The 26,855-nt window shown below is 38.1% G+C and overlaps 1 protein-coding gene across 3 annotated transcripts in view; it reads right to left on the bottom strand.

The window, feature by feature from the left end:
* PIP5K1B (phosphatidylinositol-4-phosphate 5-kinase type 1 beta) overlaps positions 1-26,855 on the bottom strand; it is a 305,629-nt gene that overhangs the window by 76,940 nt on the left and 201,834 nt on the right. For all 3 annotated transcript variants that reach the window (XM_081273842.1, XM_081273841.1, XM_081273843.1), the window contains 5 exons: positions 25,531-25,830; positions 6,111-6,322; positions 4,327-4,410; positions 4,159-4,207; positions 1,020-1,104 (listed from right to left, as the gene is read on the bottom strand). In XM_081273842.1, the coding sequence (XP_081129968.1) occupies positions 1,020-1,104; positions 4,159-4,207; positions 4,327-4,410; positions 6,111-6,322; positions 25,531-25,830 (730 nt within the window). The remainder of the gene's footprint in view (positions 1-1,019; positions 1,105-4,158; positions 4,208-4,326; positions 4,411-6,110; positions 6,323-25,530; positions 25,831-26,855) is intronic.

The following is a 26,855-nucleotide window of genomic DNA, read 5'->3' as shown; positions in this document are numbered from 1 at the left end:
ATGATTTTCCCTATTTTTAAAATATAGGTGTTTACATCTCTAAGTTTTCCCTTGAACACTGCCTTTCTCATAAATTTTTGGAATGTGTGTTTTCATTTTCATTGGTTTCAGTTTTCTAATTTCCCTGTGATTTCTTCTTTAACCTATTGATATTTTAAGAGCGTGTTATTCAATTTCCACATATTTGTAAGTTTTCCAGTTTTTGTTCTTTATTGATTCATTCCACTGTGATCAGAAAAGATACTATGCATAACTTTGATCTTTTTTAATTGATTAAAATTTATTTTCTGGTCTCACATTTACTCTATATCCTGGAGAATACTGTATGAGAATAACCACTGTTAATGGTTTTATATATTTTGTTAGAATTCTGTTGTTCATTTAAGGTATACAGACCAATAACTACATATATGTGAATAAATCAATATTTAAAGGACTAAATATACCTTTAATAGGTCATTTTTATTGGTTACATACTATTTCATGATTTGACTGTATCATAATATTCTTAACCAATATATTTTATGACTGGACATAAATACAACTTCTAATTTTCTTCACCAGAAAATAGGACTAATGATTATGGCATCAATAAATAACTGGGATAATCAATCACACTAAGTGTTTACCACTACAGGGGAAAAAAATGTTCTAACTCTTCTAATAAAAATCGTGCATGGTCCAAGATCAAGGAGCTGGCAAGCTTGGTGTTTGTGAAAGCCTATTCTTCGTAGAAGGCACCATTGAGGTGTGTTCACATGACAGAAGAGACAGAAGTGGAAACAGAGGCTAAGCTAGTTCCCATCTGCTTTTTTATGTCATTAATTCATTCATGAGGAAATCTATTCATGGCAGAGTCTATCTTGGATATATAATTTTTCTATGTCAAGTAAGATCAACATGAGGGATGTGGAAGTTTGGTTTATTAAATAGTAATTTTACAAAAAAATTCTGGCATGGATACATGTTGAAGTTAGCAACTAAGTGCTACAAGTAAGACATTTTCATAAGACTCTTACCTTGAATTTTCTTGAAAACTCTGGAATTCATAAACTTTAGAAATCTGTCTGCATAAAAACTTGGTCTATGAACTGAAACGGTGTCCTGAAAAGACAAAACAAGGATCGAAGGTTTACCTCTCAGGGAATTCATCCCAAGGCAGAGGAAAGATTTTTGCAAGTCTTTCTGTCAGCTGAGGTCTTTCATCAACAGTGGTCAAGAGCTAGAGAACAGTGTTCTATATCCTGCAGGACCGTGGGCTGTGGGGGAGGACCCAGACTCAATAAGAACAAAGATTCTAGAGTGAATAGAGCACTAAGGGAGACAGACAGAAGACTCTGCTACCCAAATCGGAATAGTTGATCCTTATTCATAACATTGTGTCCCTGGAGGTGCTTTCAAATCCTTTTCTTATAGGCAACCAGTGCTTCCAGTGCCGCTGAGAATGAAGGGTATTCATTCAGTCATGAACAAAAACTGGGGACATAAGCAAAGCACAGTGATATAAGAGTGACATTTAAATTAAGAAAGTGTTCTGGTGTTATCTCCAAGTAGCCGTAGTATCTAAGCTTAAATTCTTAGAAATTTAAGAAGACCCAGGAGGATACACAGGAGACATGGTTGACTGGTACTGTACTGAATTACCTACCATCACACAGAGCTGACCTGCACGGCCAACTTAGTTCTCTCATGCATGGCAGGAGTCTTAGGACTGAAGGGCCGTTTATTTACAAATCCAGGAAAGGGAATGGATGAAGGGCCGATTCTCTATGTTCGATCAGCAATCATTTATTGACCATTCAAGTTGTACATTTCTAGAAATGGCAAGTTTATTTATATGTATGATGCTCCATTTTGAATCCAGGTTATGGATTCTAATAGGGAAATTTCTAAGAATTTAAGCTTAGATACTACAAAATGCCTGCTGGGAGAAAAAACACACTTGACCAGAAATCCGGAGAGCTGGTTCTGGTATAAGTTCTAACTTTAAAAGATTGTGTGAATAGCTGGGTATGGTGGTGCATGCCTATAGTCCCAGTGGCTTGGGAGGCTGAGGCAGGAGGATTGCAAGTTCAAAGCCAGCCTCAGAAAGGCCCTAAGCAACTTATCAAGACCCTATCTTAAAATAAAAATAAAATGGGCTAGGGATGTAGGTAAGTGGTTAAGTGCCCTGGGTTCAATTCCCTTCCTGCCCCCACCCCAAAAGGCTGTGTGATATTGGGATCAGTCAGGCTCAGGGCCTCAGGGTCAGCCTCTGTAAAATAGTGTGTTATGTGAGTGGTACATGTGCTTTCAGCCAGGATAATCTGTAGTTCTGTAATTAGCACGTTATGAAAGACACAGTATGCTAAACCCATCTTCACCAAATTACAACAGCCCTCCAGGCTCTCAGCAAGGCAGGAATGTGACAGGCACTCTTCCCAGATCCTGGCAGCTGTTGTCTGAAGTAGGATGCAATGATATCTATAGATACTTGAGACTTTGCCTTTAAAGGAGTTCCACTAGTGCTTTCTTTGATACGAAGAAACACTGTCTAAATAAGAGCCATATTTGTGAACAAACAAAAACAAGCCTTGAATATTATGTATAATTTCACAAATACATAATCAGCAGAGATTTTCTTAAAAAAATAAACTACAATCAGAAGGTACGTTTTAAATGGACAAAGGTAGGGGTCTCTTAGAAGCCTCTGGCCGATGCAGGACAAGGTCACTGAGATCAGAAATCTCACTTGGTAATAAACAGGTAACGACACTTGTCTCAGAAAACAGCAGAGGAATAACCCAGGGGAATTTCTCTCTCTCTCCCTTCCATGTTCAAGGTGATGTAGTCCCCACCTTTCTCATTTGGAAGGAGAATTCAAATTACCCCTGACCTTTTCATAGGAGGAATCTTTGATCTGATAAGGCTTGGGTTAATTCTTAGAAACAAATTTGTGAGCCTTAAGTTTAAAAGTGCATTCTGCCATAGGGCAGTCCTTAGCCTGTGGACAAAATGCAGATCTCTCATGCTGAAAGGTTATTAACAGTCTTCCACAGAACTGAAAAATGTGTGTTCTTTTCCAGAAAGGAAAAGAACAGCATCCATAATTTATCTTCTTTCAAAGTAAAGCGTCTGCTAGCATCTTAAAAGGAAATGTGTGACTAAATCTTTGACCCATATATTCTTCGGATGTGACATATCAAGTTATTAACTGAGAGAGGCTTAGGGCCAATAAATGGTCTGTTAGCAGCAGGAAGTTCAAATCTAATGTCTAGATGTGTCTCTGTGGGTGTGTGTGTGTGAACACATGTGCATGTGCAGTGCCCATAAGAGAGAGAGAGAGAGCCAGAGAGAAAGGAAAACGACTTGCTCTTTGATATTTAAATTTTTCTTTAATTACATTAAGACTTAACTCTTGGGTTGAGGATGCTGTTCAGTGGTTAAGCACCCCTGGATTTAATCTCTGGCACCAAAAACCAAACAAAAAAACCCCATAACTCTTGTGACATCTTCCTATCAGTCAGCATGTATTTAAATGTGTAAATCCATAACACATATAAATCCGCACCACCTTAAACATTTTCACTTCCTGTGCCCTTATTAAGTGTTTGGCTTCTGGCTGAATATGCACACGGATTATTTTATTTCATCCTCATAGCAGACCAGTACTACTATAATTGCTCTGTTATGATGAGGAAACCAAGGAGAGGCCAAATCACAAGCAGTGAGCCTTGCTCACATGGTTGGTCAAGTGGTGATGGCAGAGTTCAAGTCCAGGGGTGTCCACCATCAAATTCAGGGATCAAACTACTCTTGGTCTGGTCTCCTGAGAATCTTATTTCAACAGCCCTACTATTCTCAGTGTCTTTTTGAAAAGAGATTCTTGCCCTCCTTATCTCATAATTGGGAGCTTTGCATTTCCCACAGAAACAGCTATCATTTTTTTCTTGGCCTCTACTAAGCCACTAGGCTGGATGTCATCTATATGAATAGCTATTTGAATTTATGTGGTCTTTGTTTTTAGTGTGGACCAATCTATTAGTCTAAGACTCTGAGTTTATAACGACCTTTGCTCCTCACTTTTTAACACGCAGTGTCACAGTTTCCTGGACACATGTAGAAGTTTCTGAGGAACTAAAAATATATGCAGTTTAACAAGGAACATCAGTTACTTACACCATCATAAACAAGAGCTTTCCAGGAGTGTTCTAACTTCTTCATTAACCTACATGTAAACAGATAGAAAAATAACCATGAAAATGCAGAACCACTCATATCTGATGAATTTTCAAAAACATTTTGGATGACTTGAAAATAATAAGATCACTTCCCCAAATGTCTCACCTGTATGATTGTAGAATGTCAATAATGCCCATAAATAAAAGTAGTTTTTCTCCCTTATGGCTTTTAGCTGGAATGCCTCCCATTCTGTTGATAGAACAAAAGAGAAAATATTTTATTGAATATTATAAGACTATAAAATTAAAAATATTTATAATAAATAGATTGAAAATAAATATATTTTAAGAATTCTTTATCATCATCATATATATATATTTTGCATTCAGTTAAAGGTCTTCCTGGCAATCCAGAATGATGTACTTTCCCACAATGGAGAAACAACATAGCTGTCAGCTCTGAAAAGTTGGATGAGAATAATCCAATTTAAAAATTATTTCTATTTTAAAAGCATGGCCAAGAATTCTTAGAACATAATAAATATTATTTTTAAAAAATGCAATGCTCTTTTTCTGATCAAAAAAATGTTTATTGTTGAGATTAAAAAATATAATGCTCTAGAGTTATGGCTCAAGAGTAGAGTGCTTGCCTAGCATGTGTGAGGCACTGGGTTTGATTCTCAGCACCACATATAAATAAATGGATAAAATAAAGGTCTATCAACATCGAAAAAAATAAAAAAACCCATAAAACATAGAAAAGAATGTAGAAAATAGGTAAAAAATCCACTCATAGAATGAAGAGATAATTATTAATATTTGGTATACTTTGCTGTATGTTTATTAATCTATAAAGGGGATTATTTAATTTATTATGTTTTATAATCTTTTAACTTACTAAATGATGAACATTTCTTTCTTTCTTTCTTTTCTTTTTTTTTTTTGGTATGGAGAACTGAACTCAGGGGCACTTGACCACTGAGCCACATTCCCAGCCCTATTTTGTATTTTATTTAGAGACAGGGTTTCACTGAGTTGCTTAGCACCTCACTGTTGCTGAGGCTGGCTTTGAACTCACGATTCTCCTGTTTCAGCCTCCAAAGCTGCACCTGGCTGATGAGCATTTCTTTACATTCAATGTACTGTGATTTTTAATAGCATGTAGTGTTTCACCATATGGATATAGGATAATTTAACTGATGATTGAACATTTAGATATAATCACAAGCAAAGATTACAACTAATTTCTTTTATAAAAGTAAAATATGCCTATGGTTTAGATATTGTTGGAGAATTCTAGAAATCAGGACATTATAACCTCAGAAAATGATTTTTTTTCAGTCTCCTTGCTTAGCTAATACATGCATCTGATATAGTTAACCACTTCAATAATTATTTTGGTTGTAATTGCTTCCATTGTCAATATGCACTTCACACATGCGAATGAATCCTGCAGTTACCATCACATCTGGCTGAGGAGAGAGACCACATTTGCCAGGGTGTAGGACTAGATCAACAGAATCCCCTCATGCAGATAAAAAGAGCTCTGAATTGTGAACACCATTCTTATCTTGTATTTGCTTAAATATATGTGTATTTCAATCCAAAGTTTATTCTTCCCTCTTATGGTTGATACTTTGAATATGTAGTAAATGGGAGCAGAAACATTTTTGACCATTTTTGGAAAATGCAGACATCTGAAAAAAGAAATTTTGTGGGTGAAAGAACAACAACAACCAGAACACTGCCACTTGTCTAGTTATCCTTTGATGAAGAGAAATGAAGGCTGGTTGGATGGATGTTAGTGCCATGTAGGAATCCATTCTCAGAATGCCATCTATTTCCATGTACCAGGTGTTAAGTGCTTCAGTGCTGGGGGGGATGTGACTACTTGAAATTACCCAGTGGCAGGGTCTGTCACAATCAGGGTGGGCATGTGATTACACTTACGTGTCTGGGTTCTCTGCGATGATCCCATCTCCAGATTTCCCTGGACCTTGGATGGATTCCATGGCTGTTGAATAGAGAACTTTCTGCATCCCAGGCCGCTTTGGATCAGGCACATTTTGTGAGCTCTCCTCCTCTTTGTCTTTAAGGGAATGGTCCAAGATGTGGATTCCCAGCAAAAGGCTGTAGTCCATGATCTTGAAGCTTTCCAGCACCTGAAGAAGAAAAAGACCCAAGAAGCCAGTTAACCCAAATGGCTTATAAGTCTCATCTGCATGGAATCAGAGAGCTCGAAATATGTAGATGTACTGCTCTTGCATCCCTCCCGTGGAGTGGCTGATGGAGGAAAAATAAATCCCAATAAAAACACTTGAGGTTATTATTAGGCCACACACAGAAAGGACTGGTACAGTGGCTGCAAGATGAAATTTTTATGCCAATCTAAAGCAAGCACATCTTTTCTTAAACCTCCGTGAATGATTTTATTATCAGCATTTACTGAAAACTTTCCATGCACCAGGTGCTAAGTGCTTCACTTGCATTCAATTCTCATAATCACTTTATGATTTGGGTACTATTATTGGCTCTATTCTAGAGACCAAAAAAAAAAAAAAATAGAAAAATAAAGCAATTTGCTCAGTAACACACAACATGTGACAGAGACCTAAGTGGTCAACTCCGGCATTCACACTCTTAATAAGCTCTAGAGCCTAGAAACCAACGGCCAATTGTCTCTACAAGCTTGTAACTTCCTCAGCATGAAGACTCAGCTGGAATGTGTGGTTGCTTGGATTCTGTTCTCAAAAATCTAACTCTTGCTAAGTTTATTGGTTTCCTTTTCAAAGCCTGTATCTCAAGGTTGCTAGTTTCCTGTAGTCAGTCTTTTAAAAATATATGATCTCAACAAAGAATAGGACTTAATGCTTAATTATCCAAACAGCAGAGAGTGGGGAGGTGAAGAAATTAAAAATAATTGAATGTATCTACAAAAAAAAAGAGATAGCAATGCTCTGAAAGAAAAATGACAGGTGACATGGACTAGATAAGAGTCCTTCAAAATGGTTTCAGAGTTCAGGGGGCTTTGACACTTGGAACCCTTCCTAGGTAGAGAAAGAATGTTCAGGAAAAGTGTCTGAATATTGGGTGTTTTCTTCTATAAATTTTTTCCTACTACTTTGTATATAATTCTCCCCTACAATGAACTCTTTTTTTTTCTTTTTATCCCATCCCTTTTTATTTTTAAGTTTGAGACAGGGTCTTACTAAGTTGCTGAGGCTGACCTTGAACTGGCAATCCTTTTGCCTCAGTCTCTTGAATTGCTGGGATTACAGGCATGCTCAACGGTGCCCGGCCAACTTCTCATTCTTCTTAAACTCAACTGTTTTTGGTCAGATATTCATGATATATTAGAGAAGGGATAAGGTCTAGGGACTCAAAGACCTATCAGTGCCACTTCATGGATGGTATCTGACAAAGACTTTGGGAGATATATATATATATATATATATATATATATATATATATATATATATATATATATATAGTCTTCAAAAGATGATTTTCCTTGGGTAGACATCTTAGCCATTAATGAGGACACCTGAGAGGGGGCTGTGAGTGTCCAATACCATGAAATGGTCCCCCTTCATCTTTCAAATTACTAAGTCTGTACTTTCAGAAAGGAGGCAGAAAAGAGGAGATGAGAATAGAATCTCATTATTTTAGAAATTTGAGACATGGGATTTTCTAACCCAAGAGATCTGACAGTGGTCTGATAGTGATGTGGAAGCAGCCTCCCTAACCTAAGAAGTGCAGTCAGGATTGGAGGAGGAAGGAGGAGTGACAGGTAGTACTTCTGACTATTGACCCAATGCCTGAGCATCAGTCAGTTCTCCATGGGGGGCGGGGGGCTTGCCCTGTTAGAAGCAGCAAGACTATGGAAAACAAGACTGTTTAGTGTCAGGCACGCAGGGACACAGACTCTTACCAGTGTTATTTTGGCCAATTTTGATTTCTCTAAAATTTCTGGGTTTGTGGTTACCCATAGTATTGCCTGGATGTTCAACAGGAAATGACAGGCCTTCAACCCTGCAATTCTGGTCAATGGCTCTAAAATGACTGCCTTATAATCTTTATGGAGAACATTCCTGGTTTCATCTGGTAAAGACTCAACCATGTTCCCTGCATAGCCCACAGTACTCATTTGTAAATGATTCCTCCAAAGTAGTGAACTGGCCTCAAAAACAAATTCTAATTAGACTGTAACAACACTGTGGATGTTCCTAACAGGCACCTGGAATCATTTCCTCTAGCTAGGAGTGGTGAAGACTGAAAAACAATCCTGATATCATCTTGTTTATTTCATTTTTCTCTGCAAAGTATCTGCAAATTAATTCTGCTTGTTAAAGGCCTTCTTTATAAGACATTTTTCTTATATTTATTTAATGTAAACAGGTTTGGAGTTGCAGTCCCATTTACTGTCCTTAGGTCAATTTTATAAGTGATAAGAAGTCAGGCTGTGGTCCAACTATAACTATAGCATAGAATAAAAAATGATCCTGATCCTTTAAGCTGTCAAATACTTTTCCAGGTTGGTTGGTTTGTTGTGCAGTGCTGGGGACTAAACCCAAGGCTTCATACAGGCTAGGCAAGCCCTCTACCACTGAGCTACCTCCAGCACTTTTTATTTTATTTTGAGAGAGGGTTTCGCTAAGTTGCCCAGACTGGCCTGGAACTTGGGATCCTCCAGCCTCAGTTTCCCAAGTAGCTGGATCATAGGTGTGTATTACTGCACCTGGCTCTGGGTTTATTACTATTATTTTTTAAAAGAATAACCTTCATAGGGAGAAGAACAGTAGTTACCAGGGTCTGCAAAGGGTGTGAGGGAGAGGTGATGGAGACAGGATGGATAATGGACACAGGAGGAAGAACTTCTAATATTCTATAGATGAGTAAAAAACTAACTGTTTGACAACAATTAATAATATATTTCAAAATATCTAGTGGAGAGGATTATGAATGCTCCAAATAGAGAAATGATAAATGTCTGAGAAAGATGTTATATACCCTGATGTGATCATTATACATGAATCAAAATAAAACAATATACTCCATAAATATGTACAACTACTATAGCCAATTCAAAATAAAAAGTGCATTCTAAAAATCTTTAAGAGAAACTTAGAAAAGCCTGTAAAAAAAGATTCATTTCCTCTTTACTCTTATATTGGATTGTTAGCATCCTGGAAGGTAACTGAATTGTTCTTAGGAGGACAAGGTTCCTCCTTTCAGAGTGGAAGGCTTAAAAAAGAAATTCTATTCTCATTATGTGAAAAGTTAATCATAAATCTTAGGTGTTTGGTTAGGCAAAAATCACCAGCCACAAAAAATGCCAGGAAACAAAAAGACATACACACACACACACACACACACACACACACACACATATTTTAAATCAAAATTTAAAACTTCTGTAATGGAAAATTCTGGGAGTAGATTTTTAATTATGTGTTTTAAAGTTTTGCATCAGTTAGGAACAAAATAGTTCCATTATTCATATCCTCCCAGTTCTTTAATTAAAGGAATTAATAAATCTGCCAAAAACTTAGCATGCACAAACTGCAAGAGTGAGCAACATTTGGTGACACGGCAGACGATCCAGTTCGTCTCTTCGGTGCACATTTATTTCCAGAATGTCTGCCTGACCTCACAGCTGCTGGTAGATTCTGTACCTGTGCATTTGCCATTCAAAATGTAAGTTACAATGCAAACACAGGTGCCTTTCCATCTAGCTTGGACACTTCTTTACCTTCTCACTTATAAAGTAAAATATCAGAGATCATTCCCACAGCTACAGAAAACTGGAAGCAAGTTGGAATACCACGGTGCTTTTTATTGTCAAGGTCAGAGAGATTTCTTTCTCTCTCAAGGACTATTTTAAGTCAATAATATCATTGAAAGACTGAGTGTAGGAGATGATGACTCCTGAATGAGGTGGGAGCAGCAGGAGGGAGAGGTGGATACATTTGGGAATCTTTCAGAAGTAAATTCCAACTACCATCTTTCTAGAGACAATTCCTAAATTGCAATCTTTGGTTTGATCTCATCCCTAGCTGCACCCCAGTGGCCTTCTGGATATCCCTAATCTTCCACCCAGGGTCACATTGGGACCTTATTTTGCCCTGAAGCAGTTCTTTCTCTTCGTTTCCCTTTTTCATCACTCTAATGTCGATTTCAGATTCCTCTTCCTTTAATTAAGTTGTCCAGTCTTGCAACTTTTATTATCAAAACATTCCTTCTCTGTAATGACTCATTTTCAACTTCCCTTTCAGATCCATCTTGACCCCCTTGCTTTACCAGGTTCACAACAACCCCCCTACTTAAAGCTTGCCATTTCTTGTGCCAATGCCTCAGTTTGGCCCTGAAGGTCCTTGCTACTCTGGCCCCTACCAACATCTCTTTGTTTACTGCCATCCCAGAGATACTTCCCCTCTAGTCAAACTGAGATTCTTTAATTATCCCTAAATGTGCTCTGAAGATGCAAGCCCTGATATTTTGCTCATGCTATTTCTTCAGGAAGGTTCTTACTATCTTTCTAATTCCCACTGTTTTTTTTTTCCTTTTAGAGCCTAACTTAGCTTACCTAAATGAAAATTTTATTAATGATGTCAACAAATTGTTGGGAATACATCTTCCCTCAGAAAACCCAACCACGTGATCATAATCAGTGTTCCTCCGTGATTTAAGAATCTACCTCTGCTTGACTCACCAAAGGCTAGTTTTATACTGTGTTTCCTGCTGTGTGCTCTGAACATAGTAGGAATGCACATTTGCTATGTTGCTTTCCATATGTATTGGGCAAGTAAGTAAAAATCAAAATATTCTGCAGCAAAGAAGTTCTAACGCTACATTTCTTCTGTCTTAAATATAAGAACTTGATACTTGTGCATCATCATTATAATGCCTGTGAAAATTTTTTAGCACTGAAAACATTTATTGTGATTATGTGTTGTGTTGTCAAAAAAATAAAGATAAAAGCCCACAATGTTTCCAAACCTACTTACACTGTAGGAACTGTATACACTCTGTGCCAAGGGCAAAAATCAAGCTAATATTGACAGACTGTTTTAATGTACTGTTTGATAGGCACACAACTCAATGGCAGATCAAAGGCAAGTTGTTTTGCTATAAGCTTGGCTGAGCTTTGATTCTAATAAGAGTACCATGTTTATCTTTGGGAAACTGCTGCTGGGATAACATGTTACAGGTTGGTCAACTGCAGACTCTTTACCCCAAAATGCTTGGGGCTGGCCTTAAGATGGAAGATCTATTCACATATCTGTAACACATCCCAGGGCTTTTTCAGTTTTCCTGTTCTCGGTTCCTTTGCTTTCCAAAAACGGAGATTTCTTGGAAAATTGGGAATGGAACCACCATTTGACCCAGCTATCCCTCTACTCAGTCTATACTCAAAGGACTTAAAAACAGTATACTACAGGGACACAGCCACATTAATCTTTATAGCAGCACAATTCACAATAGCTAAACTGTGGAATCAACCTGGATGCCCTTCAATAGATGAATAGATAAAAATAATGTGGCATATATACACAATGGAATATTACTCATCAATAAAAGAGAATAAAAATTTGGCATTTGCAGGTAAATGAATGGAGTTAAAGAAGATAATACTAAGTGAAGTTAGCTAATCCCAAAAAGACAAATGCAGAATGTTTTCTCTGATATAAGGAGACTGATTCATAGTGGGGTAGGTTGGGGGAGCATGGAAGGAATAGACGAACTTTAGATAGGGCAGAGGGGCGGGAAGGGAAGGGAGGGGGTATGGGGTTAGAAATCATGGTGGAATGTGATGGACATTATTATCCAAAGAACATGTATGAAGACATGAATTGGTGTGAATATACTTTGTACAACCAGAGACATGAAAAATTGTGCTTCTATATGTGGAATAAGAATTGTAATGCATTTTGCTGTCATACATAAATAAAAAATTTAATTAAAAAAGAATGCAAAGTTAAATTAGCATAAGACTGAAAAAAGGACAATCCTTGGGTGAATCCAAAATGTCATTGAAAACAGCTGCATTTAAAAACTGGTACCAGCACCAGAAGATATTAAGAGTGGTAAAGATAATGCAACTCAGCTATATCTAGCTCGAGACTAGACTTTGCCTTATGCAAAGTCAAGAAAGATGATGGTTCTATAAGAAGAGGAGATGCTTTATTAAGTGAATCTTAAGTCAGCAAGACTTCTAATAATTTCCTACGTCACAGGGGTTCTTATAAAAAGTAATCAATTCTGTATGACTATTTTATTGTATACCTACTATGTGTCAGGCACTCTCTTGTTTCAAACTCTCTTGTACATTCTAGCTAATAAACAATACAATTAGAAATCCCCTATTTTAAGAATGACTTTGTGACTTTTTCTGGTAAACGGTTGGAACTGGAAATTATCATGATAAGTGAAATAAGCTAATCCCACAAAACCCAAGGTTGAATGTTCTCTCTGATATGCAGATGTTGACACAAAACAAGGGTCAGCAGAGGGGAAGAATAGAAGTTCAGTGGATTAAACAAAGCAGAATGACGGGAAGGGGGGGGATGGTAATAGGAAAGACAGTAGAATAAATCAGACATAACTTTTCTATGTTTATACATGAATACATGATCAGTCAATCTCCACGTCATGTTCAACCACAAGAATGGTATCTTAATTAGAGTAAGTTATATTCCATGTATTTATAATATGTCAAATTACACTATACTGTCATGTATATCTAAAAAAGAATAAAAAGAAAAAAGAAAAAAAAAGAAATTCCCTATTTTTATAATTCCCATTGAATTAAGGATCTGGTCATTGGTTATCAACATCTCTAACATCACATAAAGAAAGGCATTCTGACATTGTGTGCCTTCTGATGGGAAGAGACATTTTATCTGAAGTCAAACCTCTAGGTGACCAAACCTCTGGGCCCAACGACCAATTTATAGAAAAAGTAGATGAGAGAGGAGAATGATAAATGAAACCAGAGATGTAATTACCAAAATCCAGACTCTGAGATAAACAACCCCATTTCTCTGATAAATATCTTCAAAATAATTAATTTTCAAAATGAAAATTAAGAGTGACAGTGGGACTTAAATAGACTTTATCTCAATGCTGATCCAAATATTTTTTTCTGAAACAATTACAAATTAGAACACTATTTGATGATTAGTTAGAATTATTAATATTTTAAATGGATGATATTGGCATCTTAGTTTTAAAAAAAGGGGTCTTTAGCATTAAGAGGTTTTTACTAAGATATGTATGAATAAAATGATATGAGACATGGAATGTGCTTCAGATTACATGGGGAGTGAGGCAGTAAAATGAACCAGAGTTAGTTCTGAGTTACAAATTGTTAAAACTGGGCCCAGCACATGTGTGTGTGTGTGTGTGTGTGTGTGTGTGTGTGTGTGTGAGCACGCTATTTATAATATTCTGTTCACTTTTATATATGTTTGAACTTTTCAAAAATAAAGTTTCATATACTGTTTTGAAATGCTTACATGAAGTGCATTGCTATTCTTGTTAAGAGTTAACTTATCACCATCTCTATTGATGTTAGGGTAGAGATGGCACAGATGAAAATAAAAATTAGTAACCTGGGATCTTAAGTGAAGTAGTGAAAGCAGAAAATTGGCTACATTTTATACTCATCTCAACTGATCATTCTTTGATGGAGGATCTAAAGAGTTAACCGAAAGTGGAGTTGACAGGAAGCTACATCAATGGCTTCAAGTAATTTTTCTAGCTAATTTATATTAGTTTAGTTCTTGAACAAGAAATTAATGATTGACACAGAACATTTGTGTTAAGCCAATAAATAAGAAAATTCAAAATAGTATCCCAGACATTTTATGCAAATAGACATTCCTGGAAATAGTGATTTAGGGAAAAATTAATCTAAGGGCCTGCTATTCCTCACTAAGCAGGCCCTTCGGAGCACAGCGTCAGAATTACTTATATGTGCAAGTCTAGTTAGAGCTGAATGCTGGCTTTTTAATGTAATCTAATTTCCTCAATAAAGCTCAGAGTGTTCTTTGCTAATGTAATGAAGAGAAAATACAGGCTGTGACAAGACATAATTTTGGCTGGTAAAGCAGAATGAAATAAATATTAAGCTCTTAGTCTAGTTCTGGCAATAATGTATTTTGTACTGAGTCTAATGTGTGATTTAGAACTCTGGACTCTGCTGGATTAACCTGTACCAAGACCTTTTCCCTCCTCACTTAAAAAGCTTCAAGTGATAGAAGTATACTTATATGCATTGAAAATAGTCATCCATCATTTAAAAAGACCTTACACACACACACACACACACACACACACACCAACCTTTATAGCAGTTTTTCAAAGGACAAAAGTGAGGATAGATGTACTTCCTGGTTTGTAATACTAAATTTGAGAATTTCTTTGAAGGAAGCACACTGGTGAGATCAAAGGGACACTCACTTGTAGGGGAGAAGGACATATAAAAGTGTTGACTGGTCCTGGCAGGGATGAAGAGCCATGCATGCAGGTCAGGGCCTCTCAGAAACCAGTGTGTGGTGATATTTCTGGAAGCCCCTGGCTCTTCCCAGGCAGTCTTACAGGCCCTGTTCTGCCAGCTCTGTGGGTGCTCTGTACACGGGCACTGCATGCTGAATGAATAAAAGAAAGCCCTACAAGATGAAACTGATTTTATGCTTTGGTGTAAGTAGCCTAAGTTGAAAGCTTTTGTGGGGAAGACAAGGTTGCATTTGTCAGTACACAATAAACTGTGTAATGAAGGTACCACACAAAGCATATTTCTGAGCCATTTGCTCAACTTTGTGATCTTTTCCCCATTCTGAAAACTTCAAATACACCTAAGTCTCTGCAACTCAGTCTTTTATCAGATTCTAGAAGTTCTTCTCAAGATATGCAACCTCAACTCCATTTTTGAAAATGGCTGCGATTTGCTGCCCCTTCACTCCTTTGGTTCAGGTTTTGACAACACTGTTCTAATTCTTATCCTGACCATTGTGACTGGCTTTGAGGGCACCCACCACCGGATCTACAGCAACAACCTCAAAGCCTTTCCATATACATCTTCAAAGCCAGAGTTGCTCCCATCAGCCCCCCGCCCCACCACCACCACCGTGGCCCCTGTCCTTTGGCCTGCAGCTCTCCTCTGGCTTTCCCAGGATCCGCTGCAGGGAGGGGGAAGTTGTGGGGATATTTCCTTCCCTTAGCTCCCTTCCCTCAGATGCTGTGTGGTCCTCCCATTTGGGACCTCCAATGACCTTCCCTCTAACCTTAGGACCATCTACGAAATCAAAGACTGGTAGGTTCTTTTCAGACAAAAGCAGGAAACACTTGTATACCAGGTACAGCATCATTCTCTTCATAGACCCAAAGACTTCAGCTTCCATTAGCCTGAGTTTTCACATATTTCAATTTCTAGGTGACAAGTGACTAAAAAAAACCTATCTAGACACGTGACAACAACCATAGCCACAGCCACCACCATGACAATAAACTCAGGAAATACTTCAGCCCTTAATCTTGAGGTAATATTTCTTTCAGGAAAAAAAGGAAAAGGAGTTTACTTCTCAAGGATCAGGAAGGCATTTTTGTATTATTTATTTTATTTTATTTTTTTTTTAGTCTCTGGTTTCCATCTTTCTGGAGAATTTTTTATAATGCTTCTGTTGATTTGAAGGGAGGGTTAAAAAAAAACCAATAAGCAAAACCCTGCTACTGGCTTGAAAATCCTTCAGTTTCTGTAGTTACTGAGAATTTCCCAAAGCTGCTCACACAGGATTCAACATCACACATCTAGTTCCTGATCTCCTTCTCTAGCAGGTTTAAAAAACAATCAATCCCACTGTAACCATCACATTTCTCAGAAAGTAGTCATGCTTTTATGTTAATAGGATTTCATGGGCACACATGTTGGTAAGAGTTGGCCAGTGTCAATGGGCTTGATTATGCTTTTCATTACATTTTAAAAAATTTGATCTTTAGATTACTTATTTTACTTTGTATTCTTCAGTCATGGCATGGTTTTCCTACCTTTGTCCCTCCTGGAAATAGATTGCAAATTTTATGAACTCACTGTTCTGCATCGACCAAGGTGTCTACTTTGACAGAGCCTCTTCCTGACTTCTACTGTGTTTTCTTGTCAGAGCCAGAAAGACCAGTCCCGGGCACTTCAAGCCTTTGATGTCTGTATCTGTTATGACCTAGAGCTTTCATTTCAGTGGACTGTCTCCCACTGCCCCTGTGAGCTCCTCAAGGAGAATGAGAAGATGGAGGAACAGGACTTTGAAGGTAGATACACCTAGGTGAGCCCTGGATCCAGCACTGTGAACCCTGAAGACCTGGGCAAACTCAACCCCTCCTCAGTCTTCTTAATCTGTCAAAAGGGAACCAAGGCACTCATTTCATAGAGTTGTTATAAGTTGTTATAATGAGGTTGAATTCTGCTGGCTCAAAGCAAGTCCACAACAAACATTAACTGAGCCTAGGAAAGATGTCCTTAATGCCCATGAAATTATGCACTGCATACACCGAACTGTATAGATCTATTTGATGATTACATATTACATATGGTGCGTTTCAATTATTAAGCTACTTAGGTATCTATGTGTTATATGTGAGAGGAAACCTGTGTCTACTAAAAACTAGAATAGGTGATTTTGCAAAATACTGAGAATTACTGGTGTGGTCCACATGGAGATATCTCTTAATAGAAAGTCAGGCATAAAAGAATATTTTGATTTTTGCAGCCACTTTGCCACATCTCACACTGATCATATTCTCTTTTGTTACTGCCAGCAGGAGATTCTTTCCTGCCTTTCCTATTCCTGTCTCAAAGCTAACCTGCAGCAAAGGGCAAAAACCTGGACAAAGAACAGCTCCATTAAAAGAGTAATGAACAGTGTGGTGTGTGGCCAGTCTTAAATGGGGACACCAATCATGACCTAAATGAGAAGACTGGGGAGTCAGCACAGTTGTAATTTACTAAGTTACTGACTATTAACAAACATTGGCCAAATGAGCCATACAAGTTTACTTCAAATAAGTATACACAAATTTATAACATTGACACAATTGACTTTGGTTTTCTTTCATAACAAATTGTGTACAGGTTATTATCAAAATCTACTTTTATGCATTTATTGGTTAGGTAAGGTCCACCATTTCAAAAAGTATTTGTATCGTTAGCTCCTAGGGTTCATCAGAAGACTGACACCAAGAGAACTGTGGAATAGAATTGTCACACAGGCTAAATGATGGGAAAATGAAGCCACACAGTTCTTGTTCTCAAAGAGAGCAGATTTTAGTAGCAAACATTAAATATGAAATCAAGCAATTATAATGTAAAAATACTAATGGCTACATAATAGATTTACATGAAGTAATATGAGAATTCAGCCTCATAGAAATGCTTATTTTTATATTTTATTTAATTTTGGGAGGGAGTATTGGTGATTGAGCCCAGGGGCACTTTATCACTGAGTTACCTCCTTTGCCCTTTTTATTCTTTGAGACAGGGTCTCGCCAAGTTGCTGAGGTTGGCCTTGAACTTGTAATCCTCCTGCCTCAGCCTTCTAAATTGCTGGGATTACAGGTGCATGGCACTGTGCCTGGCTAAAAGTGTTTATTATTAGAAATATACACCCTAAGTCTCTTCTTTGGAATTCCTGTCAATTGCATTAAATCCCATGGACATATTAGCAGTCACTAGACTTAACTGTAAGTTTTTCAGCTTTGCTTTCATTACTCTTTCCAATACACCCAAAATTGCCTTTTTGTTACTTTTATCCTTTGCTTTTCTGGAGTCAGGCAACTTTTACACAAGAGACTTCAATACATACTGATCAGAATGGCTGAATAAAAAATAGTGACAATAGCAAATGCTGGCAAGTATGGGGACAAAATGCATCACTCATACAGCTCTGGTGGGAATGTAAAATGATGCAGCCATTCTGGCAAAAAACTGTTCAGAGCAGCTTTATATGAAATCTCAAAAACCAGAGGAAAACCCACATGTTCTTTAGAAGATAAATATTAAATGGTGGCATATTCGTATTATGAAATATCACTCAGCAATAAAAAGGAACAAACTATTGATACAGGTAATAGTGTGGATGCTCCTCAAGGGCATCAGGCCAAGTGGAAAAAGCCAATCCCAACAGTCCTACATGTTATGATTCCATTTAGATAGTATTCTTGAAATGTCAAATTTTAGAAGTATAAAATAGATTTGTGCTGGCACAAGATTAGGCAGGGTTTTTGGAACAGGCAGGTAGCCATGGCTGTAAAAGGGTAGCCTGGGAGATCTTGAGAAGGAGCAACTCTGCATTTGCCTGAGTTCTCCATACATGCAGTTATATTAATCTGCATGTATGTATTAATTGCACAGAATCCTCCCTCTAATGCCCACGAGTGCATATAAAATTGACAAAATTTGAGAAATCTGAAAAACATCATTAGCTTGAATCTGAATCAATTTCTGGGTTGCAATACTATGCCAAGGTCGTATAAGATGTTTCCATTGGTGGAAGCTGAGTAAGGGTATATGACATCTTTCAAATAAACCTACAATTATGTTTTAAAAAAGAGAGACATAACTTAAAAAATTTCTTCCAAATATAACAATGTTGTCATTTCTATCCTCATTGGGAAATTCGGCATGTCTGGTTACATCCAACTCATTATCTCTTAGACTAGGGAAAGGACGGTACCATTCTACATTCCCGGGAACTCTTAATATCCCTTTCCAGCTCAATCTTTGATTCTATGAGTGTGTTTTATTTAGTTATTTGTTCACCAATTTAAAATGTGCTTCATCTAAATACTGTTATGTTATCAAAATAAATAATATTATAGGTAACAAAACTCAAAATATAATGCAAAATAGTGGAGCAAATCATTTACATCATGGAATTATAGTGTTTGTAAAATCTACTTTGAAAGATAGTGAATTCATCTGTACCTTCTATTGTAAAGAATCTCAAAGGTACAGAGTCAATGATATCCCTGTTCCCTTTTCATTTTATGGTAGAAGTCTAAGAATAAAATATAATTCCTTATTGATAAAAGGAAAGAAGTTAAGTTTAAACATCACCATTACTAAGAGATGTACATCTCTTTTATTATTTTTGAAGTACTTTTTCCTTCCCAAGGATAGCTGGGAAGGCAATCAATATAAATACCAAAGGAAAAAATAAACTAAATTAAGTGCAAAAATTAACTCTAAACAAAAGTATAGCTGAAGGGCCCAAGCCATAATGACAAATTGAGGATCATATAAAATAACCCACACTGTAACTCATGCAAACATGCCCATAGCTGACAGAAATCTGTTCTATAAATTGAATGCTGCAAAAAGTTCCAGTATTCATTCATTGCTTTCATTCAATTCTGAGGACCTATTAATATTTATGGTAACAATGATTTGTGTAAAAAAATAAAATTGATTCCACACTATTTAAAAATTAATAACTTTGCTGCTCAACAAAAAATGATAATAAATGTAAAATAAGTCATTAATTATCAAGACTTTCTCTGATATGACTCCCACTTGAAGGATTAGGAAAAATTTGGACTATAAACACAAGTTCTCACTAATATACTTTGTCTCCATGTCATTCCTCCAGAGTTATCAAAAAATATTACAGGGTGTAATGATTTGTCAACTTAATTAAATGATATGGAATTTTAGATTTTTTTGTAGATAAATCATATCAGAGGAGAAATAACCACAGTAAATTAAAAATGAATACTAAAATAGTTCATAATTGTTCTTCCAAAACTAATAAATAAAATTTCAATTCAAAAGAGTTTCATCATAATCAAATGTGTACTGAGTGTATACAGTAAGCTAAGAACTGCAGAGGCAGAAAGGGACAAGGAATGGGACATGTACAGTCTTGCTGGACAGAGAGTATATATACCTAAAGGAGACAGGGGCCAATATTAAATGATGTCTAATGACCATTTATAACATTGCTTCCATGGGGAAATCACTGAAATATAAATACACTTTTTCCCAAACAAATGACTCAATATGAGGACAGCCAGTACAGTTTTTCAGATAATCCCAAGTGAATCAAACGGAGATCAGCTGCTTTATTAAACCCTCAATGCCATATTTGGCAGGCATTACAGTGAAACTAAATACTTCCTTCCAAATAGGCAAGAGTTGAAAAACAGCTAGATACACAAAAGTCAGCAAAGACAGACTTCTTGGAGGTGTACTCAATCTTGTCTCTTTATCTTCAGACAGCTCATAATTCCTTTGTTCAAATACATTTTCCAAAAATCATTTACAAAGTACCTACTAAGCACCAAGATGTAAACAAAGACAGATTGAGGTGTGATCTTTAGGCTTAGGGATCTGCCTACGAAAGAATAACAGTGTACGAAATCTCACGAAAGAGGTAAGACTAGAATGCGCAGCATGGGGAATATACCATGGTGGTTGTGAAGGAAGAGATACCCGAGTAGTTCTGAAATGAGTAGCTGAGGGCGGTAGAAGAGGGGAAAAAAGTTTGAGCAGAATGAAACATGCAGAAAGGCCCATACTTTTGGAGTATGGCCAATAGATCAGAATAGCAATGCTCCAGGAGAGAGAAGGCTGAAGAAAGAAGCTGAAGGAAGCATCAGAAACTGTGGCAAGGACCAGATCAGGAAGTATCTTATTGTTCCAAGCTAAGAAGCCCAGCTTTAGCCCAAAGACAGTGGGGAACCTTGGCCAGGGAATTGCAAGAGGCTGGCTGTCTTCTGATCAGAGGGTCACTCTGGTATCAGTGGTGGGGATGAGTTGGAAAGCAACGACACTGAGAACCAGTGAAAAGGCCACTCAAAACTCCAGGTGATGAACAACCAGGGTCTCAGTAAAGGCAATAGCTATGCACACAGTGAAGAGGGGCAGGTCCACTAGTCATTTAGGAGAAGACGGATGGGAGATGATGGTTTACTGCATTGGAAAAAGAGGGAGAGGAAGGAGAAAAGGGTACCTTTAGAGCACTCATTAGGGCAACTGGCTGCACAATGCTCATGTGGTCAGGAAGACAGGAAGAGGCAGAGGGTTGGGAGAAGATGACAGAACACCTGGGAAGAGCAGTTTTCAAACAGGATGTGCATCTCAGCTTGTCTGGAATCACAGGGAATGATTTGGATAAATCCCACTCCCTGTTTGTGATGTCAAGTGACCTTGATGCCCTTGTACTTGCCATTGTTACTGCTCTTTCTCCTGAGTCAAGTTCACTTGTGACTGTGGATGGCCATCACAGCAGCAGACAGATAGAAGTGTTTGAAGACCAGGTGGAGGGGACAATTATTTATATCCATTTCCCCTAGGCACAGTGACTAGGAAGCATCAAAGTGGGGATGGGGGAGAACCCAAGATCAGGAACCTTCCTTTGAAAATATCCCATTGTTTGATGCCTGTTGGGAACTGGGCTCTGCAGCACTGAAGCATAAAACAAGATCAGTTTTTTGGAGTAGTTCTGCATTAGTGCTATGTGTGAGGGTTGGCCAGGGATGGAGCACCACAAGGGCTGGCTTATACACAGCACCCACCAGTGGGTTGGAGAAGCCAGGTGAAGGCACCAGGGGGCTGTGGGGGGAAGATGGCACTCCTAGAGGGGTCTCACGAAGGGATGAGGCTGAGCAGTCATTTTTGATGCAGAGTTTAGAAACAGCAGCTCTAATGGGAATCAGAAGGCAGTCCAAGGAGAACAGGGAACATGAGCTGGCTCAGTGAGTCATGAGGGATCTTCTGGACAGCTCTCAGGCTAAGGGACAGGGAATCACAAGGTCTGAGACGTCAAGCCAGAATAAGAAAGAGGAGATGGAGGGTGGGCAGGAAGCAGGGGGAGGTCAGCAAGAGGTTAGGAAGCTTAACATATCTGTCTGGGGAACAACAGAAAAGCTGGAGTCCAAAGGTCTGGGATTCTCGGATTTGCTACTTTTAAGCCCTTAAGAGGATGCTGGCACCCTCAAAAAGGGTCTTCTGACATTATTTGGCCACTTTTCTCTCCAACTATTAACTGCTTCAACACCAAAGAACTATAGTTCCTAGAACATGTCAGGCTATTTCATGCCCAACTGACATTGTTCTCTCTTACAAATAGGCTTCTCTACTGCTTTGCTTACCTGGAGACTCCTCTCATGCTTCAAAATCCAGCTCTGATGTTACCTACTCTGATCCTTAGAATATAATAGTGTCATTGCATGTAATAAACTGCAGGCAATTGATCAGACATGGAGGTCATTTGCCTCATGTTGGCACGTAGTCTAATTGTAATACTTGTCTGATAAGTGAATGAAAGGCTATATCCTGATATATGTCTAGCTCACCTTTCTCTTGCTGGCATGCTGACTCAGTAATGCATTCCCTTGGCTGGTTTGTTTCTGGAGTCTTAAGAGAATTTTTTTTTTTGGTACCAGGGATTGAACTAAAGGGCACTTAACCACTGAGCCACATCCCCAGCCCTTTTATATATTTTATTTCTTTTACTTTATGTATTTATTTAACTTGGGGTCTCACTGAGTTGATTAGAGCCTCACTAAGTTGCTGAGGATGGCTTTGAACTCACAATCCTCCTTCCTTTGTTTCCTAAGCCACTGGGATTACAAGTGTGTGCCACCACAACCAGCTCTTAGAGGAATTTTAACAGCACAGATTCCCAGTGTTTGGTGCCAGTAGCAGCCCCAGTCTCCCTGGATCCCTCAGCCCACTACAGCTCAGTGCTGCAAAGCGAGGGCAATATCAGGGGGAGGGATGCTCTGGCAATGCCCAAACCATACCCCCTCTTCCATCCATCCAGGGAGTTGACCCTTCAGAGGATTACTTGAAAAAAGGGGGAAGACTGCTGCTCCAGGATGTGGAATCTCAGCCCAGGGGGGACAGACATGAGGAAGGATGATGAACTCCAATGCTTCATGAATCACTGTATTGATGGGCTTTTTTTTTTTTTTTTTTTTTCTGGGAAGATAGTTCACAGCATTCATCAGGTGTGAAAAGTGATCCATGATTATTAAATAGTAAGACCCATAATTTTTGATTACAGAATCATGTGTTGCTCAGTGCAGCTCTGCTCCCAGAACCAGCTGCTGACTCCTGATCACAGAGGGTTGGTTATGGACAAGCAGCATGAGGGACAGGAGTCAGGTTCCTGACAGCTCAGCATTTACACATTTCCATACTACAGGGAGAAAAGCCATTCTGAAGGTAAATGCTATGTGCAATTAAAAGAAGTTCCATGAGCTATGTCTTATACAAGATCAAATGCAACCAGTGAGAAAGAGTTAGCCTCAGGATACCTCTACACTGATCTTTATGTTCCTTAGAACAATAAATGTGCCAAAGAAATAAAACAGGCAAATCTCCAGGGTCTCATTACTGATTGAAAAGTCCTGTTTAACCTTGTTCTTTCAGTGTTGGGCTCAGGAAACATTATAAACAGACAAATCCTGAACAAGCTCTTGCATTTGACCTCTCCCCCGCCCCCCGCCCCCCATGGAATCATGTGATACTAGAAGACAGCAGAAAAAGGCTTTTAGTATGAAAGAGGCAAGACACGCAGCACATGCACACACACACACACAAACACAGAGCAAATCTAAAAGTGGACAGGCTTGGACTGAGCTCTGGGGAATTGAGGGTCACTTTTCACCCACATCCTGTAAGGATATAAAAAACACAGGAAAGAAAGTTTCTATTAAAATGTATGTGTGTGTGTGTGTGTGTGCGTGTTGTTTTGTTTTTAAAGAAAAACATGAATTGCCCAGATATTTAAATGGCTCTGCTGATATTTTTGTTGTTGTTGTTTGCTTGATTCCCACCGTTCCTCTCTGACTTCTGAAAACAGAATAATAATAAAAAGATTTACATAGTGAATCTTTAAGTTTCAGCTAAGAGCACATGCTTTGTACCCAAACAGATGTAGATTCTGTCACTGACTTGCTAGGGAAAACTAGACAAGTTTCTTAATCTCTTTGAAGAATCTTCAGCAATGAAAATGGGAGTGTGACTTTAAGGGGTGGCTGGGAGAACTGAATGCAAATATGCAGTAGGCAGTTTTAGGCTGCTGGCACACTGTGGCCTCCAATAAATAGTATCTGAATAATAGGAGCTGTGGCATAACAACTTCAGTGAAGAAACAATTCCAAGCACACTTTTTTTTTTGTGTGTGTGTGTATGTGTGTATTTATCATACATGCTATAACAGGTAGAAAGTAAAAACTCCCAAACAGTAGGACTGGGGTCCTTAGGGAGCCTTCTCTATATTAGATGGGGTGGTTGGAGAGTTTTGCTCACTTTCGCGTGAGCTTGGTCTGGCAGAGAAGTGTCCTCCTACCCCTGCAACATCCTGGGCCACCTTCCCAGACTCATGAGAAGCCCCCAAAGCCACAACCCGGAAAACATACCAATACACCCCATATTTCTTAGTGGCCAGGCCTTGTTGGTTGTATCACTTCTCCAGAAAGCCTTGGTCAGCCCTGAGCCCCACTCTGCCTCATCATGGTTTCTGTCCACTCCCACTATGTGCCACTTATCTGAGTGGCCTGCATGGTCCTCCCACCTTGATCTGGGCCAGGAAATTATATTTCCGAGGGTTTATTAATTAAGTGGCAACCATCCTTCAGAAGCTACTAGGATTGCATTTCTAGCCCCCACCCCAAAGAACTTTAACCTAATTTTGCCATGTCAGAAAAGCTTTCTCAAGGTTTTGGTCTTTCCTCTTTTTCTTTTTCCCCAGAGCATTAAAAGCTGGGGAATTCCCCCTTACTTTTGACAGTCACTCAGGTTAAGCTTGCAAAAATTGGTCTTTGCCCTGATTGACAAGTGTCATTCCTGATCACTTCTTATTCAGACCTCAGAAATGACTCCAGCAAATATGCTGCACACATCACAGTTCTGCATTCACACTGGATCTCCAAGGAGCCATCCATTAATCTCACTAAGTACATTTTCTTTAAGCTTGCCTCTTCATTCAAGATTTGTACATGGCTTTTCTTGCTAGTCACTGCATTAGACCTAAATTTCATTTCTTCCTAGTTAAACTACCTTCCCCACAGGGGAGGAAGAAAAGAAAATAAAACAAAGCTTTCTTCTTTCATTTTGATCAAAGAAAGCTGACTTAGCTCACTATGAAAATCAACAGAGATGTGAGTTAAAAGACTCAACGTGAATGTCTTATCATCTGCCATTTCCTTCAATATCAGAAGCAGGAATCAGCACCAGGATTGGGCAAGTTGGGATTCCACATGTCCATCATGGACATTCCCTATTTCTATGCTTTCGGTAAGTGGCAGCCCAAAGTTACATGACCATAGGTGACTTTTCCAAGGAAATCACAGCAATGAGCTTCCTTACCCGGCAGTCTCTCTGGAGTGTTTTCATGAGTGCGTTGTAAGTTTCTGTATCAAAATATAACCCTTCGTGCATGTCTTGCAGGAAATCTAAATCCTTAAACGTGGGGTTGGATTTCTCTCTCTCTTTCCGGGATGCTCTTCGCTTGTAGGTGGAGCCTTTCAAGTCGTAGGTGAAGTGCATCCTCATGGAGCGGGGCAAGACATTGTTCATCACCACAATCCTGATGTTGATCCCCCCCGACTGCATGCAATAGAGTCCATAGAATTTTGGCAAAAGAGTCCTTGGATTCTGGTTTAGATTCTAGAAACAGAAAAGTGAAAAGAATATTTATAAGTTCCTATTTTTACAAAATAATGCTCCATTAAAGAAAGGTGTGTTTTCATGCTAATATAATTGAAAATGGAAAGTGATGATCTTTACCAATATCCATTGCTAAAATTTCATTGTTTTTCATTTATTTCTTAAGTCTGCTTATTGAAATAGCAGCTGTGCCGTTCTAAACTCAGAGCAGTAAAAGTGGCTGAATTAAAAATGGACATAATGTCCTAAATTAGTTCCAACTAAATACAGGCAAAAAATTGATGGGTACTAGGTAGGAATGACTATTCTAAGGTGATTGAAGAGAAAATTAATCACTGGAGTGTAAGAAACGAACATTTTAAATCTTAATAGCTCCTCCAAAACTGTCTTGCCAAATGGTGAGACCAATTTACAACCACACTGTGTAAGATGACACATTTTCCACCACATTTAACAGTACTGAATATTATGGAACCCTAATATCTTTATAAGCATGGTTGGTAAAAATTGGAAACTTGTCTTAAAAAATTAAATACCACTGATTATTATAGAAATTTAATATTTTGATGTATTTTTAGCTGCCATAAGATAATTTTGTATTAATAGCCTTTTGCTCATTTTTTCTGGATTTTTTTTTTTTGGTTACTGTTGAAGTTCTTGATACATTTTGGATTTCTATTGTTTTCTTCTACTATATGGTATAAATATTTTCTCCTGTTGTCTTTTTTATTATCATAAAATAAAGAATATATACCTATTTTATGGTTTCTTTTTTATTAGTTCATTAGTCATATATAATATCAGGGTTTATTTTTACATAGTTATACAAGCATGGGATATAAAAATTTGCTCTAAATAAGTCCCCAATACTTTCCCTTTCCGTCCCTACTTCCATCCCCTTCTTTCCCCTTCCTTTACTTAACTGATCTTTCTTCTAGCTATTTATAGTTTTTTTTTTTAATGAGCGACTTGTAGATATACATGCAGTTGGGATTCATTGTGGTATACTCATATATGTACACAGG

The sequence above is a fragment of the Spermophilus citellus genome, assembly GCF_964194105.1.
Source record: "Spermophilus citellus genome assembly, chromosome: 2".
NCBI classification, from domain to species: Eukaryota; Metazoa; Chordata; class Mammalia; order Rodentia; family Sciuridae; genus Spermophilus; species Spermophilus citellus.
The sequence above is the reverse complement of the archived record's forward strand: the minus strand, read 5'-3'. Positions and strand labels throughout refer to the sequence as shown.